General features: G+C 43.4%; 1 protein-coding gene across 1 annotated transcript in view; it reads left to right on the forward strand.

Moving 5' to 3' along the window:
* The window catches only part of LOC141146459 (hippocampus abundant transcript-like protein 1), a 136,238-nt gene that overhangs the window by 86,404 nt on the left and 29,085 nt on the right, over nucleotides 1–20,749 (forward strand). Inside the window, exons 6-8 of the mRNA XM_073632960.1 lie at nucleotides 9,125–9,343; nucleotides 12,363–12,476; nucleotides 20,002–20,073. Of these exons, the coding sequence (XP_073489061.1) occupies nucleotides 9,125–9,343; nucleotides 12,363–12,476; nucleotides 20,002–20,073 (405 nt within the window). The remainder of the gene's footprint in view (nucleotides 1–9,124; nucleotides 9,344–12,362; nucleotides 12,477–20,001; nucleotides 20,074–20,749) is intronic.

Consider the following 20,749-nt stretch of genomic DNA (forward strand, 5'->3'; position numbering starts at 1 on the left):
AGTATTTTTGACTTACCGTAAAATCCTTTTCTCTGAGTTCAGTCACACACAGCACCCGCCCCTCTATGGAGTTTTAATACTTCTGATACTGCTTGTTACATAACTGATGCCTATAGCTGAGAGGGGGGGTATATATCACCTAGCACTTCCCATGGGCGTGGCCAAGTCTTTTTTTTCTGCCTAGTGCCCTACTCCTGTAGGGAGCGATATAACACTATGGTTCTGAATAAAGAAGGCTGTGTCTGTCAATGAACCCAGTGAAACAGATTTTACGGGAAGTCAAAAATCCTATTTATTTTTTTGGATATGTTTTGTAACAGAAAGATGAAAATATCTTTTTATTTTTTTTTTATTGTCACTCTTTTATTTATATCGCAAAAAATAACCCCAGTGATCATCAAATACCACCAAAAGAAAGCTCTATTTGTGTGAAAAAATGATATTGTTTAGGGCCGAAACAACTAATCGATCAACAACTAATAGATTATGAAATTAATCGATTACTATTTTCATAATTGATCGGGCAGTAACACAATCGGGGTCTTTGTACTATAAAGGCCTAATTTTATTTTTTTTTACTCCTGATTGTTATTAAACGTCTTAGGCTTGGATCACACCTATGTGTTTTTTGGTGCTTTTTGCAGAAACCCACTACAGTTTATTTAACATGGTTTCCTATGGGACACTTTAACATCTGCTTTTTTCAGCTGCTGCGTATTTGGAAAGGGTCAAGGACTTTTTAAAACACAAAACTGTGCTTTTTTGGTTCAATAAACTTCAATGGAGAAGCTGAAGAAAAGCATGCAATGCGTTTTTGCAGCAATTTGTGTTTAATCTGCCCAACAACAAATTGGCCAAAAAAAAGGCATTAAAAAAAAAAAAGCAAAAACGCGAATCACAGCAAAATCACATGCGCAAAAATCAAAAAGCACAAAAAAAAGCACTGCAGAAACAGATCAAAAGCAAACTGCATAGATGTGTACCAAGCCTTTTGCTGGCCACACTGATCAATTTTCAGAGGAGAATATTCATCCAAAAAATCTTTACGTTCGTTGAATGAAAGAATTTTGTTTGAAAATGTCACTTGCTTTTAACATTCTGTTTAAAATGAATGTCATTTCTGAATGAAAACCATGTACAGTCTAAAAATCCTTTGACCAAGAAGTTTTCTATTTCTAAATTTTCCCATCACCTTGGTTGAAAACAAACGTCGATTTGACCCCACTAACGATTAGAAAATCGAATGAATGTTCTTAAAATTACATTTTTTTTTTTTTTTTTTTTTTTTTTGAAGGAAGACAATTACTTTTGTATGGCCAGCATATAATATATTACAGTTCTGTTTGAAAATCTGCAAAACAGTCTAACTTTTTTTTTTTTTTTCTTTCAAAAAAATTGATCTCTGATATTTACCAGATTCAACCTCTAATAGCATATACAGTATATCTCTAACGTCTGCTATTCTCAGAGTGGATTAGAGATTTTGCTCCCTAACAATATAGTTCGTTATTTATATTTACCACTGCATAGAGATATTTACGAATAAATTGCCTTTTTTTAAAACTTAACATATTAACCAAATTATACACCATACTTTTAAGGTGATTAATCGAAACAATAATCAACCAATTATTTTCATAATTGATTAATCGTTAGTTGCAACCTTAATAATGTTGCATGACCGCACAATTGCCTGGTAAAGTAGCACAGTGCTGAATAGCAAAAAATGGCATGGTCATGAACGGGGTAAAACCTTCCGAAGCTCAAGTGGTTAAAAAGGTACTAATCCGTTTATTAAAATATTTTTTTTAAAGAATTTATTGTGTTTCAGTTATTGAGAAATAAAAGGCTTGGTTTGGATTCAGGAAAGGGGCCCCCAAACTTTTTAAACCAAAAGCCAGTTTGCTGTCTGTCACACTGTATAAGTAAAAAAATGCCTTGGGGAAAGTTCAGTGGCAGTAAAAAATAACCCAATGTTAATGAGGGTAATAAAACCCCCCTAGCATTGGTGTCAGTGAGAGTAGTAAAAGCTTCCACAACAATGGTGTAAGTTGAAGTAGCGAAAGGCTCCCAGCACTGGTGTCAGTCAGAGTAATATAAGACCCGTCCCTCCCCAGCATTGATGTTCAGTGGTCACTACTTTCCTCTGTGCAGGCTCCATGTCCTATACGCAACTCCTCACTTTGATGTCATAGCTGTGACCATACAGAAAAAAATTATTTTACTTTCGTTCATTGACGGACACAGTTCCATCAATCTTGATCGTAGGGTTATTATGCCACCTTCAGGAGAGGACTAGGCAGAACATGTATTACATGTGAAAAACAGAACTGTACAGCTCCGCCCAGTGGTCGGTCCCTCTGGCAATAACCCCTCAGCCTGCTTCCTGCAGCTCAGTTTTTTTTCTGCCTGGTGAAGGACCTAGGCTCCCTGTTGGGACCATCAGTCCTAGGGATTTTTTTTTTTCTGGATTTTTGCCTTCTGCGTAGGATTTTAAGATCCTGTGATCTTCTATCAACAGCTGGCTGGGTGACAGGTTGGATAATATAGACCCTTGTAGTCTCCCCAGCCTGGCCATCGAGCGTGTGCAGGCCCTAGCTACGCGCTGGGTCAGCCACGACATGCCACTCAGGCTCCAGGGGCGGCCGGTGAGCGCAATGCTCCGGGGCACACATATGACCGGACTACAGATGCCTTTGTCAGTGTGCCGTGGCCCGCAGCCACCCCGTACTGCTCGGGTGTGGGTCTGTGATGAGATGCTTCCAGCTTGTCCGGATGGAAAGTACAACTCTTCCTGTCTCGGCAGAACAGAGCAGCTGGGCATTCCCTGGGTGGTCGATTAGGGGGTCCCTCTTCTCCCTTTCTTATCTCCCTGCTCCAATCCCCCTCCCCCCGTGTGGGGGATGCCGCAAGACTGGGCTGTAGTGCGGTGTGTGTACCTGAGCCAGGGGTCCTCCGGGGGGCTTTGATCCTTGATTGGGGGATGCGCTGGCTGTCTGTGTCCCTGTGCTGTCATCTGTCTCTCTGGATGTCTGTGGGCTCTGCATGTGCTGCCACCATAGCGCTGACCGCCGCCATTATCTGTGCATTTTCTGTGTACAGCAGTGATCAGCAGCCATTTTCTTGGAGTTCGGCGGCCATTTTCCCTGTGTTTTTTCTTTCTGTACAGGGCGCATGGCGGACATTTTCTTGTAGCCTTAGCGTGGCACAGCGCTGGTTCCTGTGCCTCAGAACAGTGCAGTTTTTGTTCCAGGACGCTTGTGAGCTAACACAGGATGCAGCCATCAGCAGCAGCACGGTGCAGCACTCTGTCAGGGTGGCGAGTCTTGCGGTGGGGGCCCCTCAGTCTGTAGCAGCTAGGAGGGTGGGATTGAGCACCTTGTCCTAAGTCCCCAAGGGTGGCAGACAGGGTTGGTTTACATGACCTCCCTGTAATTGCAACCGGCTCGCCTGCAAGTAGTGCAGTGCCTTTGGACGCTTTATTGGCGGTCCTTGACACGTTTGTTGCCAGGGTGGAGGCGGCGTGCGGGCGCAAGAGGGATAAGAAACGGCCCCTGCCTCCCCCCCGTCCTCTGGGGAGAGCTCTGATTCAGACTCGGGCCCCGCAGTGACTGGCGGCCCCTGTTCTGATGTGTCAGAGGATGCTGACCAGGACCGATCGGACAGTGAGGATGATTCCGTGTTCGGGTCCACGCAGGAAAAAGCGCTAGTTTGAGCACTTATCACCGCTGTGCGTGATACCCTGAAAATACAGGATGCGGCAGGATCCTCTGCAGAGGTGGCAGCCCCTTTTGGGTCCTGTAAACCAGCCCGTACACCTAAGGTGTTTCCGTATCTGACTTACTTTGATTAGTTCATATACAAGGAATGGGGAAGCCCGCAACTGACCTTTTTCGGTCCCAAAAAGAATGGCGGTGCGTTACCCCTTTGAGGAGAGCCTTCTTAAAAAATGGTTGGCTCCCCCGGTCGTGGACCCCCCCCCAGTATCCAGGTTAAACAAAGTAACCACGATCCCGGTAGAAGGGACTCCTGCATTTAAGGACCCTACTGACAGGAGGGCCGAGGCAGTGGCCCGGTCCATCTTTACGGTAGGGTCAGCGCTACGACCGGTACTGGCCAAGGCATTCGTGTCGCAGACCCTTACTGAATGGGCAAAACTATTGCACCGTGAATTGGAGAAGCAGCAGTCTCCTCCAGTCTGCGTGGAACTAGAAGACCAGTTGGTGCACAGCCTTAAGTATGTCTGTGATGCGGACCTGTATACACTTCCCTTGCTCGCCAGAGCATCAGTATCGGCAGTGGTGCTGCAGCGCCTGATCTGGCTGAAATGCTGGTCTGCGGACCAGCCATCTAAAAAAAAAAAAAAAAAAAAAAGCCCTAATGGATTTGCCCTTCTTTGGTGAGCAGCTATTTGGAGCCTCACTGGATGACATTATTAAGACTGTCACAGGTGGGAAGTGCACGTTGCTCCCACAGTCCGGGAAGGGTAAGGAGCCACACCGCAGGCATTCCTTTTCCGCTCAAAAGAGGCTTTTTCGTCCGCCCGGGACCTCAGGAAATATCTCCCAGTCCGACAGGGCGACTACTGAGGGACCCCCGCCCAACACATGGTAGGGGGTCGCCTTCGGGAGATTGCAGTTCAGTGGGCCTCTCGGCTGTCCGATCGATGGGTCTGCAAACTGATTTCATCGGGCTACAAGATAGAGTTCCTCTCTTGGCTACCAGATTTTTTCCCTCCAGCATACCCTTACTCCCGGCTCACCGGGAGGCCCTGTTGGGGGCAGTAAGGGACCTGCTCAGCCGCGGGGTGATAGTGCCTGTTCCAGAAACGGAAAGGTTTCAGGGGTTCTATTGCAATCTGTAGTCCCCAAAAAGGAAGGGGTACGTTCAATCCTGGACCTGAAAGCCCCCAATTGCTTTTGAAAGTACAGAGGTTCAGAATGGAATCAGTTCGTTCCCTGGTCGCTGCACTCCATCAGGGGGACTCCCTGGAGTCTCTGGATATCCAGGACGCGTACCTGCACATAACCATATACCTCAGGCATCAGAGGTTTCTGCGATTTGCAGTAGGGGAAGACCACTACCAGTTTGTGGCTCTCGCCTTTTGGTCTGGCTTCAGCACCCCGAGTCTTTACCAAGGTATTTGCTCCAATTTTGGGGTTGTTTTGACAACGTGGGATCGCAATTGTGGGTTACCTAGACGATCTCCTTCTGAGAGCAGCTTCCGCCACAGAATTAAGGGAGGATGTGGCGATCACCGTGCACACTCTACAAGAGTTTGGGTGGGTGTTGAACCTCAAGAAGTCGGTACTAGTGCCGACTCAATGTCTGGAGTACCTAGGCTTATTGCCAGACTCCGTAGAAGCTAGAGTGTTTCTTCCTTCGGACAAACTGCAGACTCTCAGGACCGCGGTGAAGCTGTTGAGAAACCGCAGGTGGTCGTCGCTGTATTTCTGCATGCGAGTTCTGGGCCTTCTCCTCCTTCGAGGCGGTTCCGTACGCCCAATTTCACACCAGAGTCTTGCAGAAGGAGATATTGTCCAAATGGGACAAATCTCCGTTATCCCTGGATCGACAGTTTCGGGTGAGCCATTTATTCAGAGACTCTCTTCTCTGGTGGCTGAGATCTCTGACTCTTCGGTCCGGGAAATCGTTCCTACCTGTTCATTGGACGGTGATCACAACAGACGCCAGCCTGACCGGCTGGGGTGGAGTATTGGGAGTACATTCAACCTAGGGCCTCTGGTCGAGGGAGGAATCCCAGTTACCGATCAATGTGCTCGAGCTTCGAGCGATCAGGCCATGCCTCTCCACGTGGTCGATGAGACTACAAGGACGTCCGATCAGAATTCAGTCAGACAACGCCACGGCGGTGGCATATGTCAACCATCAAGGAGGAACAAGAAGCTCGGCTGCAGCACGGAAGGTCGCTCACATCCTTTGGTGTGCAGAGTGACATGTACCGGCCCTGTCGGCCATATACATCCCGGGAGAAGAAAACTGGCAGGCGGACTATCTAAGTCATCAGATGCTGGACCCAGGAGAATTGGCTCTGCATCTGGAGGTGTCAGGCTTCTTTGCCTGTGGTGGGGCACACCAGATGTGGACCTTCTGGCCTCTCGGCTCAATCGAAAGGTGTGGAGAATCGTGTCCAGGACAGGAGATCTTTGGGCGGACGCGTCAGACGCGTTGGTGGCTCCATGGGAGCAGTACCGGTTGATTTACACCTTCCCTCTGCTCAAACTGTTACCCCATCTGCTTCGCAGAGTGGAGGCTGAGGGAATTCCAGCAATACTGATTGCCCAAGATTGGCCTTGGCGACCTGGTACGCCTGATGGCAGATGCTTCTTGGCGGTTGCCGATGCGGGAGGACCTCCTATTGCAAGGTCCGATACTCCATCCTGCTTTACCTTCACTGGTTTTAACGGCATGGCTGTTGAAAGCCAGGTGCTAAGGAAACTAGGTCTGTCGGACTCGGTAATTTCTGCTATGCTAAGGGAACGAAAATATTCTTCCCGGAAGATATACCATCGTACATGGAAGGCTTATATCTCCATGTGTGAGGAGATGGGGTGGCGCCCACGCACCTATTCCGTTTCCAGGATCCTACTGTTCTTACAGCAAGGAGTGGACCAAAAGTTAGCCTTGAGCATCGTCAAGGGACAGATATCAGCCTTGGCTGTTTTTTTCCAATGACCCTTGGCATCTCACTCATTGGTGAGCACTTTTGTGCAAGGGGTTCGGCATGTAGTCCCTCCGGTACGTCCACCCCTACCTCCGTGGGATCTGAACCTGGTGCTATCGGCGCTTCAGAAATTTGAAAACATCAGGGAAATTCCTTTGTTGACTCTTTCTCAGAAAGAGTGGCTATTACATCTGCTAGGAGGGTTTCTGACCTGACGACCTTGTCTTGCAAGTCGCCCTATCTGGTTATCCACAGGGATAAGGTGGTGTTGCGTCTTCAACCTACCATTCTGCCAGAGGTGGTTTCGGCCTTCCACCTCAGTGAAGACATTGTGTTACCATCTCTGTGTCCTAAGCTGACACATCCTAAGGAGGTGGCCCTCCATTTCCTGGACGTGGTCACTCATGGAAGTCAGATTCTCTGTTCGTTTCGGTGGCTGGTCCCAAAAAAGGGCTGGCGGTCTTGTCGACCACCATTTCCAGGTGGATCAGACAGATTGTGGTCCAGGCTTACGCCTTGAAGGGGCAGGTGCCCCCCTTTCCTGTCACGGCCCATTCCACCAGGGCAATTGGGACCTCTTGGGCTTTCCAACATCAAGCGTCTGTCTCCCAGGTGTGTAAGGCGGCGACTTGGTCGTCCGTTCACACTTTTACAAAGTTCTACAAAGTTGATGTAATTGCATCTTCGAATGCATGTTTTGGCCGCAAAGTTTTGCAGGCGGCTGTGTAATCGTTGCAATTTACACCCTTTCCTTTTGTTAGAGAAAGTTACATTTTGAATGTCAATGCATTATGATGCACATGTTGACCGCAAGTTCTGCTGCGGTTGGTTCAGGTGGTGACTCCTCCGATGGGGAGCACATCTGGTTGTGGGTGAAGTTATGTTTGCTGTTCCCACCCCTCGTTATGACACTGCTTGGGGACGTCCCTACGGTCAAGATTAATGGAGCTGTGTCCGTCAATGAACGAAAGAGAAAATAGGATTTTTGTACTCACCGTAAAATCCTTTTCTCTGAAGTTCACTGACGGACACAGCACCCACCCCTCCTATTAGTTTACATTATACTGCTTGTTGACGTACTGAGCTGCAGGAAGCAGGCTGAGGAGTTATTGCCAGAGGGACCGCCCCCTGGGCGGAGCTGTACAGTTCTGTTGTTTTTCACATGTAATACATGTTCTGCCTAGTCCTCTCCTGAAGGTGGGGTAATAACCCTACGGTCAAGATTAATGGAGCTCTGTCCGTCAATGAACTTCAGAGAAAAGGATTTTATGGTACAAAATCCTATTTTTATTGCAAAAAAGGAATGAATATCTTTTTCATCCCCCCCCCCCCCCTGTCATGTTCCATGTGGTGTTGGTTCTTTGCTGGAAAGCCCTGCAGGTGCCAGTCATTTTTGGAGTACCATTTAACCACTTCAGCCCCGGACCATTTAGCTGCCCAAAGACCCGAGCATTTTTTGCGATTCGGCACTGCGTCGCTTTAACTGACAATTGCATGGTTTTGTGACGTGGCTCCCAAACAAAATTGACGTCTTTTTTTTCCCCCACAAATAGAGCTTTCTTTTGGTGGTATTTGATCACCTCTGCATTTTTTATTTTTTGTGTTATAAAGCGACAATTTTGAAAAAAACGCATTATTTTTTACTTTTTGCTATAATAAATATCCCCAAAAAATATATAAGAAAACATTTTTTTTTCCTCAGTTTAGGCCGATACGTATTCTACATATTTTTGGTAAAAAAAGAATAGCAATAAGCGTTTGGTTTGCGCAAAAGTTATATCGTCTACAAAATAGGGGATAGTTTTATGGCATTTTTATTAATAATTTTTGTTTATTAGTAATGGCAGTGATCTGCGATTTTTATCGTGACTGCGACATTATGTCGAACGCATCGGACACTTTTGGTGCTATTTTGGGAACATTCATATTTATACAGCGATCAGTGCGATTAAAAATGCACTGATTACTGTGTAAATGTGACTGGCATTGAAGGGGCTAACCACTAGGGGGCGCTGCAGGGGTTAAGTATGTCCTAGGGAGTGATTCTAACTGGGGGGGGGGATAGGCTACGTGTGACACGACACTGATCACCGTTCCCGTTCACAGGGAGCGGTGATCAGTGTCACTGTAAGACGATCGCGGGTATCCCCGCAGACATCGAGTCCATGATCACACTCACGTAGCTCGCGGCAGGGTCGTGCGCGCTACCACACGGCGGCAAATTTAAAGGGACGTACCTGTACGCCCATTTGCCTGCCAACGTAAATGTTCATGCGGCGAAGCGGTTAAAACTCATTTTTAAAGTATATTTTCAATATTAAATGTGCTTCGCTTGGCTTGCATGCTCTATTGTTGTACAAGTTCTTGTGTTTTGTTTAAATTAACTGAACAGCAATGTAAGCAACACCAATTACATTAATGTATGTTTTCCTATCAAAGGTGTCCGCTACATTTGCAGCAAGTCTGGTCACCAGCCCAGCAATTGGAGCCTACATATCTACGTTCTATGGTGATAATTTAGTAGTTCTCCTTGCCACTGTAGTGGCACTGCTAGATATCTGCTTTATCTTGTTGGTCGTACCAGAATCTCTACGTGACAAAATGAGACCTAACTTCTGGGGAGCGCAAATTTCCTGGGAACAAGCTGACCCTTTTTCTGTAAGTTCATGCTCTTTTTTTGGTAATCTTTGTGAGAAGTCATATAGTATAAGTTATGGATGTCAGAAGTGGACAGCGATTCATTAATAAATAGTTAATTTTGAAAGGAAATATATTCGGAGACCATCTTTGTTCTCCCCAACAGCCTAAATGTGCACTACCTTGTGCTTTCCAAAGGCAAAACCTTATCTTTAGCAGCACAGGGGGCCCACTGCAAACATGCTGCAGAACGATTTAACGCGCCAAAAACTGCATTTAACTACAGTGATTATTATGTGTTTGTATCTCACCAACAGTTTGCACATCACTTTACAATAGAAAAGGATAGAGTACAGTTAGAATAAATTTTAAGATTTGAGGGTGAAGATCGTATGATAGAGAGGGGGCTAGTGGTGCAAAAGGTAATAATTGTGTAGGGATGAGTTGATGTAGAAAGTATTTATTTCAGGTACTTATATAGCGCCGTCAGTTTACGCAGCGCTTTACATATACATTATACATTCACATCAGTCCCTACACCCTCAAGGAGCTTACAATCTAAGGTCCCTAACTCACATTCATACATACTAGGGCCAATTTAGACAGGATCCAATTAACCTACCAGCATGTCTTTGGAGTGTGGGAGGAAACCGGAGTACCCGGAGGAAACCCACGCAGACACAGGGAGAACATGCAAACTCCAGGCAGGTAGTGTCGTGGTCGGGGTTCGAACCAGCGACCCTTCTTACTGCTAGGTGAGAGTGCTACCCACTACACCACTGTGCCGCCCTACGTACAGTTGAGGAAGGCAGAGGTGCTGTAGGTTTACCTGAAGAGATGAGAGTTCAGGGATTACCTAAAGGTGGATAGAGTAGGAGATCGCATTTAGCTCCAGTGATAAACTATTTTGTTTATATACCTCTATAAGAAGACCTTAAAGCGGAGCTTCAGCCCCCTCCATGAAAAAATTAAGTCAGCAGCTACAGGTACTGTAGCTGCTTTCTTTTAATATTAAAACATTTACGTGTCCAGGGATCCTGCGATGTCGGCACCCCAGACGATTTTTCAGTCGACTCTCGAGTGCTGCTGCCGCCAGTCTTCTAACGCTTTCTACTGTGCATGCGCAAAGCATGCTGCACTTTGTAAATGACCCAGTGGCAGGGGAAGGAGGAGGGGGGACTGAACTTCCAAGGGACCTCGCTGCGGTCAAAAACGGGTACCTGCTTCCCTCTCCCCCCGAAAGGTGCCAAATGTGGTAGCGGAGAGGGGGAGGAAGCAAACGAGCGGGGCTTCCCCTTTTGGGTGGCGTTCCACTTTAACCACTTGCCGACCACCGCATGTACATACACGTCCCTTTTTTGGGGACGGATATCGTTGTTATGGCAGCAGCTAGCTGCCATAACCCCGGTATCCCCATGTTCGGCCGGCGGTCGGCTACAAGATAAAAGTGGTCTCTGCAGCGAGATCACTTTTATCGGTGGCAAGAGAGTGTGTGTGTGTGTGTCCGTGTCCCGCCACGATATGGTGCCCTCCCCTGCTTACCAGAGCCGTCTGCGGAGGCGATTGTGTCTGTCCCCTGGGCTGACATGGAGACGAGTGAGGGGAAGATGGCCCACCCATCTCGATGACGCTGCAGGGCGGAAGCGACGTCAAAACGTCACTTCCGCCCATACCTCTTAAAGGCACATTTTTTCAGTGTTGTTTTTTCAAATGACAATTATTTTTTTTATTGCATTTAAGTCCAAGTATGAGAACTGAGGACTTTTTGACCCCAGATCTCATATTTAAGGGGACCTGTCATGCTTTTTTCTATTACAAGGGATGTTTACATTCCTTGTAATAGGAATAAAATTGACCCAAGTTTAAAAAAAAAACTGTAAAAATAAATAAGAAAAAAAAAGAAATTAACGCCCCGTCCCGACGAGCTCGCGCGCAGAAGCGAATGCATACGTGAGTAGCGCCCGCATATGAAAATGGTGGTAAAACCACACATGTGAGGTATCGTCGCGATCGTTCGAGCGAGAGCAATAATTCTAGCCCTAGACCTCCTATGTTTGGGAGTTCTAAGTAATTTTCTAGCAAAAAAAAATGTTTTAAACATGTAAACACCAAAATCTCAAAACGAGGCTGGTCTTTAAGTACATGTAAATCCCCACCTTGTTGTAATACAACACATTCAGTTTAAAATAGAAATGAAAGGCAAAATATTTGTGGCTTCTGCTGCTGTCTCAACCAATGAGGAGAAAAAGACCCGGGAGAGCCGCTGCACTTGTGCAGATCGCTGGATCGAGATTGTTAAACCTGTGTTTAACAGACCCCCCCCCCTAAAGAAAAAAAAAAAAAAAGCCTTTAGAAACACTTTAAAATAGCACTGTTAGCCTGGTGAGAACTGGAAGTTTCAATGAGGTATCTATTGAGCAGGCATTGGTGGTGTTTGAGGAGGTGATAATATAGCATTTTGTGAGAAAATAAAATAAGTTATTAGAAAACTAACAAAAGGGTGTCTTTACTAGAGAGAGTATATTTGTTTTATTACAAATGTAATACATGTAAGAAAATAAAAACAAAACCATATTTACCAATTTTTAGGGAGTAAATACAAAATGTATATCAGAAAAAAGCTTTCCAAAGTGTTGACTTCAGCTTGTTGAGAAGGGATGATCAGAAAACTTTCATTTGTGAGTGATCACATGGAAAATGATTTGTTTTCAGTTAATTTATTTCAAGAGTAACCTCATATTTTTATATTTCTCTGTTCTGTTCGTATGTTTTTTTTTTTTTTTTAATAATGTGATCTTGACTGAAACAGAGCTGAACTTTAACATTTAACATCTCTACCACCTGCTTTTGATACATTTGTGAACCTAATTGCTTCACTTGTAATTACTGTATATGCCAGGAAAATACAAGCTATAATGCGGCTGTCTTCTTCAACCTGGATATATTCTCTTAGCTTTGTTCACTTACATTTTTGTAATAGCAACATCCTAAATTACTGTTCAATATATGCAAAAGTATTAATTTTAAGTTGTTCTTTCAGTCACTGAAGAAGATTGGGAAGGACACCACCGTGCTTCTCATTTGTATCACAGTATTCTTCTCCTACCTTCCAGAAGCTGGGCAGTATTCCAGCTTTTTCCTCTATCTCAAGCAGGTGAGTGGTCAGAGTGATTAAAATAATATTATAATGATAAACTTTTCAAATGAGCTGCTCAGGTGACTGCAGTTCTGTGTGTTCACTTGATGATTGTGTCCTCTGTGCCATTTTACAGGCACTTTTTTTTTTCTTTCAGGTGTCTTTGTATAAGTGTTTGTTTAAGGCTAGAGAGCTATATATTTTCACTCACACTATACTGTCAAAAATATTGGGATGCCTGCCTTAACATGCACATGAACTTTAATGGCATCCCAGTCTTAGTCCGTCGGGTTCAATATTGAGTTGGCCCATCATTTACAGCTTCAACTGTTCTGCGAAGGCCGTCCACAAGGTTTAGGAATGAGTCTATGGGAATGTTTGACCATTCTTCCAGAAGCACATCAGTGACCTTGATTTGTGCACTGATGCGCAGTCATGTTGAAACTGGAAGGGACCATCCCCAAACTGTTCCCACAAGGTAGGGGGCATGAAATAGTCCAAAATGTCTCGCTATGCTGACGCCTTAATGGTTCCCTTAACTGGAACTAAGGGGCCAAGCCCAACCCCTGAAAAACAACCCCACACAATAATCCCCCACCCCCTCCACCAAATCATTTGGTCCAGTGCACAAAGCAAGACATGAATGACAGAGTTTGGGATGGAGGAACTTGACTGACCTGCACAGAGTCCTAACCTTAACTTGATAGAACACCTTTAGGATGAATTAGAGTGGAGACTGCAAGCCAGGCCTTCTCGCCCAACTTCAGTGCCTGACCTCACAAATACGCTTCTGAAAGAATAGTCAAACATTCCCGTAGACACACTCCTAAACCTTGTGGACAGCCTTCCCAGAAGAGTTGAAGCTGTTATAGCTGCAAAGGGTGGGCCAACTCAATATTAAACCCTACAGACTAAGACTGGGATTAGGAATGCCCCTAAAGCTCATGTGCCTGTAAAGGGAGGCGTCACAATACTTTTGACAATATTGTGTGTATATGTATGTATGTATATATATATATATATATATATATATATATATATATATATATATATATATATATATATATATCTCTATATATCTCACAAAAGGGAGTACACCCCTCACATTTTTTGTAAATATTATTATTATATGTTTTCATGTGACAACACTGAAGAAATGACAATTTGCTACAATGTAAAGTAGTGAGTGTACAGCTTGTAAAAGGCCCCTTTTACATGATCAGACCGTTCAGGTCCTCCTGTCAGTTTTGACGGCGGACCTGAACGGGCGCTCCTTGTTAGCCTATGGAGTGACGGATGTCGGCGGAGACATGTCCGCTGACATCTGATCCGCTAAAAGCAGACGGATGGTCCTACGTTCACATCCTTCCCTATCGGATCGGGCGAGATCTGGTGAAAACGGACATGCTGTCCGTTTTCATCCGATCCCTCCATAGGCGGCAGCGGCGCCTGACAAGCCCCTCCCCGCTCACTGAGCAGAGAGGGACCTGTCATCTGCCGGCTCAGTCCGCCTCGTGTGAAAGGGGCCTAAGAGTATAAATTTGCTGTCCCCTCAAAATAACTCAACACACAGCCATTAATGTCTAAACCGCTGGCAACAAAAGTGAGTACACCCCTAAGTGAAAATGTCCAAATTGGGCCCAATCAGCCATTTTCCCTCCCTGGTGTCATGTGACTCGTTAGTGTTACAAGGTCTTAAGTGTGAATGGGGAGCAGGTGTGTTAAATTTGGTGTTATCACTCTCACTCTTTCATACTGGTCTCTGGAAGTTCAACATGGCACCTCATGGTAAAGAACTCTCTGATTATCTGAAAAATGCTTTTTTTGCTCTACATAAAGATGACCTAGGCTATAAGAAGATTGCCAAGACCCTGAAACTGAGCTGTAGCACGATGGCCAAGATCATACAGCGGTTTAACAGGACAGATTCCACTCAGAACAGGCCAAAGAAGTTTAGTGCACGTGCTCAGCCTCATATTCAGAGGTTGTCTTCGGGAAATGGACGTATAAGTGCTGCCAAGGGGTGGGGGGGGTCAGCCTGTCAGGGTTTAGACCATACGCTGCGCACTGCATCAAATTGGTCTGGAAGCTTCTTCTAAAGATGTAAAAAGTTTACTAAAGCGCTGATTTGCTGAGTGGATAGTAAATTGGTGTTTAAATAAAATAAATACAAAAAGAAAAGATGTGCAAATATCAGGGACTTGAATATAAATATATAATATACCCACAATCCTCAATAAAATGTAGGTGAAAAATAGGAAATTACCAAATAATTTAAAGCAGCTCTTAAGTGACAAAGGTGCTCTGATTGACACTGAAATAAAACTAATTAATAAATATATAAGTGCGCTAATAACTTCCTAATAAATATTGTTAAACCGTGAAGTATTAGTATGTGATAAGTGATACCAATCAAATTTCAAAAATTCCTTTGGGAGGAGCCAGTGACGTCATTCGATACACAGTGTCAGCGGTGAGAGGAATGAAAACGAAACTGTTCCTGATTGTTTCACAAGCGCTGTTTATTCTTCCTTTAAAATGTGAGTGAATATGCTGCGGATGCAGATGATCTTATAAAGTAGCTTCATTGCGCAATATTTCTCTTCTTTTTTTTCTCTTTGCATTATTTTAAATACGAATTGGGAGGATTTAATTCACCATCTAATAAGCCTCAGAACTGCAGGGCTGAGATGTGCAGCCCCGTTTTGAAATGTTTAATTGAAGAAATGGGCCAAAACTGTTGTAATGGATGTTTTTTTTCTCTGAACATATGGAGAACATTTGTTTGATTTATTAAGGATTGAGATTAATATATGTTTGCTGGTATTATTCTTCATTTTTGATTCTGAATTTTACCTGGATGTTTTATGAAGACAGCTATGGTTTTGCATTTTTAATTAGTACTAGTATTGTTTTATTTTTGAAATTTGATTGGTATCACTTATCACATATTAATACTTCACGGTTTAACAATATTTATTAGGAAGTTAATTCTTAGCACACTTATCTATTTAATAATTAGTTTCTCTTCTAAAGATGATGTACAAAGCCCACAGTTTGCTGAAGACAAGCAGACTAAGGACATGGATTACTGGAACCATGTCCGGTGGTCTGATTGTTCAGATGGTGTCATTGTGTGTGGCGGCAAGCCAGGTGAGGAGTACAAATACAAGTGTGGCTCTACAGTCTAGCATGGTGGTGGGAGTGTCATGATCTGGGGCTGCATGAGTGCTGCCAGCACTGGGGAGCTACAGTTCATTGAGGGAACCATGAAGGCCAACATGTACTGTGACATACTGAAGCAGATCATGATCCCCCTCCCTTCGGAGACTGGGCCACAGGGCAATATTCTAACATAACGACCCCAAACACCTCCCCAAGATGATCACTGCCTTGCTAAAGAAGCTGAGGGTAAAGGTGATGGACTGGCCAAGCATGTCTCCAGACCTAAACCCTATTGAGCATCTATGTGGCATCTTCAAATGGAAGGTGGAGGAGCGCAAGGTCTCCAACATACACCAGCTCTTTGATGTCATCATGAAGGAGTGGAAGAGGACTCCAGTGGCAACCTGTGAAGCTCTGGTGAACTCCATGCTCAATTAAGGCAGTGCTGGAAAATAGTGGTGGCCACACAAAAAATTGACACTTTGAGCCCAATTTGGACATTTTCACTTAGGGGTGTACTCACTTTTGTTGCCAGCGGTTAAGACGTTAATGGCTGTGTGTTGAGTTATTTTGAGGGGACAGCAAATTTACACTGTTATACAAGCTGTACACTCACTACTTTACATTGTAGCAAAGTGTAATTTCTTCAGTGTTGTCACATGAAAAGATATAATAAAATATTTACAAAAATGTGAGGGGTGTACTCACTTTTGTGAGATACAGTGTATGTATGTGTGTGTGTATATATTCATGTATGTAATAACTTAAAGAACCTTCTATCAGTCTCAAATCTCCAAATTCCTACACTCTACTACACACTAGCTATGCAGGGGAGGGGACATGTCAGTTTCCCACATCTACCCACTCTCTGTTTTCTTTGTGTTTTTTTTTTTAATAGTTGCTGGGATGCAGACAGTCCTTGGCACACAGCGTCTTTTACTGCTCGAACACAGGCCGCACTGTGCCATAACAACCAATGAGGCTATGTGACACAACTGCCTGTGGATACAAGCAGACTGGGTCTGCTTGTATTCTAGCAACTGAGGATGCTGGCAACAAAAGCCACCTACATCCTAGCAACCAAGGACGATGGGCAGCTGGAACCACCTGCATCCTAGCAACCAAGGACACTGGAACAGGGGAACTGGGTTGGAGCCTTCTAATGGCCATTCCCCCTTCCCCAGGTGAGCTCACTGACCAGGAAGTGCATGGCAACAGAGTTCTGCCTGAGCTCAAGGTTAGTAACGCCCACAAATTTGGCTTCTTTTGGGAGAGGAGAGGAGAAGCTAGAAAGCGTGGAATAAAGAGTATTTTCTTCACATTTGAATACCATTTCATTGGTGAGGGTAATACAGGTATAAGAATATATGGATCTATATTTAATTTTTAATGCTTATGAGAGTTTTATTTTAACCACTTGCGGCACTCCTCTACCACATGTAAAAATCATAATTTTTTCTGCTAGAAAATTATATAAAGAGAGAGATGTATATCTCAGAAACCCTGTGGAATAAAATGGCGGTCATTGCAATAATTTTTTTTTTTTTTTGTCGCACTGTATTTGCGTATCAATGTTTCAAACGCAATTTTTTTTTTCTTGAGTAACACTTTCATTTAAAAAAAAAAAGCCTAAACCGTAAAGTTAGAACAATTTTTTTTTTTCTTTTGTATGTGACAGATGATGATACGCCTAGTAAATAGATACCTCACATGTCATGCTTTAAAATTACGCACACTTGTGGTATGGCGCCAAACTTCAGTACTTAAAAATCTTCATAGGCGACGCTTTAAATTTTTTTACAGGTTACATTGTTTAGAGTTACAGAAGATGTCTAGTGCTAGAATTATTGCTCTCGCTCTAACGTTCGCGGTGATACCTCACATGTGTGGTTTGAACATTGTTTACATATGCGGGCGCGACCTACGTATGCGTGTTTTTTTTTAATTTTTTTAACACTTTCCCTTTTGAAAAAAAGTTTTTGATCACTTTTGTTCCTATTTACAAGGAATGTAATCATCCTTTGTAATATGAATAGTGCATGACAGGTCCACTTTATGGAGAGATGTGGGGTCCCCACTTCTCTCCTCCAGGCAGGAAAGGCTGAGATAATAAAAAAGAGAAGGATCTCAGGCTTTTTTGCTGAGTCCCCGGCTTTGTTTACTTCCGGCGGCCCGGACGTGACGTCATAACGTCCAAGCCCTAAAGATTGCTGGGGTCCATCAGTCCTTCGGAAATCTATGGTTAACCTCGGCCTGTGGTGGACTCCTTCTCCGATTCGCCGATCACACGGGCAAAGTACGGGGGGGGGGGAGGGGGGCTGGCGAGGGATCGTCCCCTCCCTCTGCCTATAAGAACGATCAAGCGGCTGAAAAGCCGCTATGATTGTTCTTGCTGTGAAGGGAATCGCCGGCGGATAGATAACCCCACTGAAAGCCTAGGACGTTTTTTACCAGCCAGCAGTCGGCAAGAGGTTAAAGGAGGACTTATAACTTCTTACCAAATTGTCGGTATACATAACCCATAGCATGCTGCATATTTGGGGATTTCTGCAGTCACTGCCACTGCATCGACGCCCGTTTCTGCAGTCACACTGCCGCCCGTTTCTGCAGTCACACTGCCGCCCGTTTCTGCAGTCAACGCCACTGCACTAGCTGCACATTTTCTGACTGTCCTTGCACTAGCTGCACTGATTTGTACAGTTACCACCACAGCAACTACACACTTCTTCACTGAACGCCATTGCTCTAACTCACATTTGGCACCACGACTAACTGCACTCACCACCACTGCACTGACGAGCACTCTATACTCACCAACTTCTGCACTTGCCACCAGTTCACCGACGTGCACTTCTATACTAGGCACCACTCTTAACTTCTTGTTAGGTTTAAATAGATTTCAGATGGTGATAACTAAATAAGAAAGAACAGATGCGTACTTGAATTCTGACAAGGTTTGAATAAAAGGAATGCACATGTTGCCCTGTGGAAAAGGAATGCACCAGGTTTCCATTTGAATGATCATGTTTTGAATTTTATTCCTGATATATGCAAATACTGCTCGAAAAGCCTCAGAGCTCGACTGAAATGTTTTAGGTCTGGTTCATTTTAAAATTGCAGTTCATAAACCGCTCATAGCTTTCAAAGTACTTCAGTATATCCCTATTTGCAAAACTTTTTTTTTTTTTCTTTTTCTTATGCATTTGGTGACAATGCTTGGATGTTGCAACATGCTGGAGTATTAATTTATTATTTTTCTCAACACCTTACAGGCCAACTGCAGCTTTACCATCAGTCCTCAGTGTGTTTTACTTTGCAATTACTTTCCTGTGCTTGAAATCACTATTTGTTATAGAGCTGAAACAACTAATCGATTAATCGACAACTAATCGATTATGAATTTAGTGATTACTATTTTCATAATCGATTAATCGGCCAGTAACATAATGGGGTTAAAAAAATAAAATGAGCCCTTTATAGTACAAAAAGAGCAAATAATCGCTACTGTAAATATTACTTTCACCGTTCTACAGTAAAAAAATGAACCCCTTACAGTAGCGATTATTTGCTTTTTTTTGTACTATAAAGGGCTGATTTTAGTTTCTTTTAACACCACTATGTTACTAAACGTCTTAGACCTGGTTCACATCTATGTGTTTTTTGGTGCTTTTTGCAGAAACACACTACACCTCATTTAACATGGTTTCCTATGGGACACGTTCACATATATGCTTTTTTTCAGCCAATGCGTATTTGGAAAGGGTCAGGGACTTTTTTTTTTTTTTAACGCAAAACGGTGCTTTTTAGGTTCAATATACTTCAATGGAGAAGCTGCAGAAAAGCATGTAATGCGTTTTTGCAGCAATTTGTATTTTTTAATCTGCCCAACAACAAATTGGCCAAAAAACAGTATTTCTCTTCTAATAGTGTATACAGTATATCTCCTCTAATAGTGTATATACAGTATATCTCTTCTGTCTGTTATTCTCAGAGTGGATTCAATATTTTGCTCCCTAACCATATAGTTGTTTATATTTACCACTGCATAGAGATATTTAAGAATAAATTGCCTTTTTTTTAAACTTTACATATTAACTAAATTATACACCACACTTTTTTTTTAAAGGTTATTAACCGATTAATCGATTAATCGAAACAATAATCGGCCAACTAATCGATTATGAAAATAATCGTTAGTTGCAGCCCTAATTTGTTAAAGAATGCAGTTCGGCCCTCTCAATATTCTTTGGGGCTGTAAATTCATTCATACTTTAAAATACAGTAATATTGTAACAATTTAATGCAAGCCTGCAACATTTTATTCATACTCCTTTTTTTGCGTGTAATGTAAATAACACCCTTTTTAATTTCATTGCAGATTATAGGATTTAATCAGGGTAGTATTGCTGCTTTCATAGCAGTGGTGGGAATTTTGTCCATTGTGGCTCAGGTATGTTCCTAGTAATTATGTAATATATGTTATTTCATGATAGACTCTGTTTATAATGTATTCAGTATGTTCATTACCATGCGGTGTGTGTGTGTGTGTTTTTTTTTTTTTTTTTTTTTTTTTGGGGGGGGGTTAGCAAATAAAACTGGACTGTTGAATTCTTTAACCACTTCAGCCTTGGAAGAATTTATTCATCAGTTTAGGCTATATATAGATATATATTCTCCATATTTTTGGTAAGAAAAATCGCAATAGGCGTATATTGGTTTGCGCAAAAGTTATCGCCTCTACAAACTATGGGATAGATTTAGGGACTTTTATTTATTTTTTTAATTGTTTTTACTTGCAATGGTGGCGATTTGCGATTTTAAGTGGGACTGCGACATTGCGGTGGACAAATCTGACCTCAAATGACACTTTTTGGGGACCAGTGAGATTATTACATTGATCAGTGCTATGAAAATGATCAATGTAAAAATGACACTGGCTGGGAAGGGGTTAACACTAGGGGGCTATCGGGGGGTTGTGTTCTAACTGTAGTGTGGATGGGACATGGGACATGAGAAATCACTGTTCCCGATCACTGCGAATAATAGATCTCTGACATGTCCCCTGTCAGAACAGGGATTCGCCTTGTTTACAAAGGCTGATCTCCGTTCTGCCTCTGTATTAGGCA

Source organism: Aquarana catesbeiana, linkage group LG01 (assembly GCF_042186555.1).
Source record: "Aquarana catesbeiana isolate 2022-GZ linkage group LG01, ASM4218655v1, whole genome shotgun sequence".
NCBI lineage: Eukaryota > Metazoa > Chordata > Amphibia > Anura > Ranidae > Aquarana > Aquarana catesbeiana.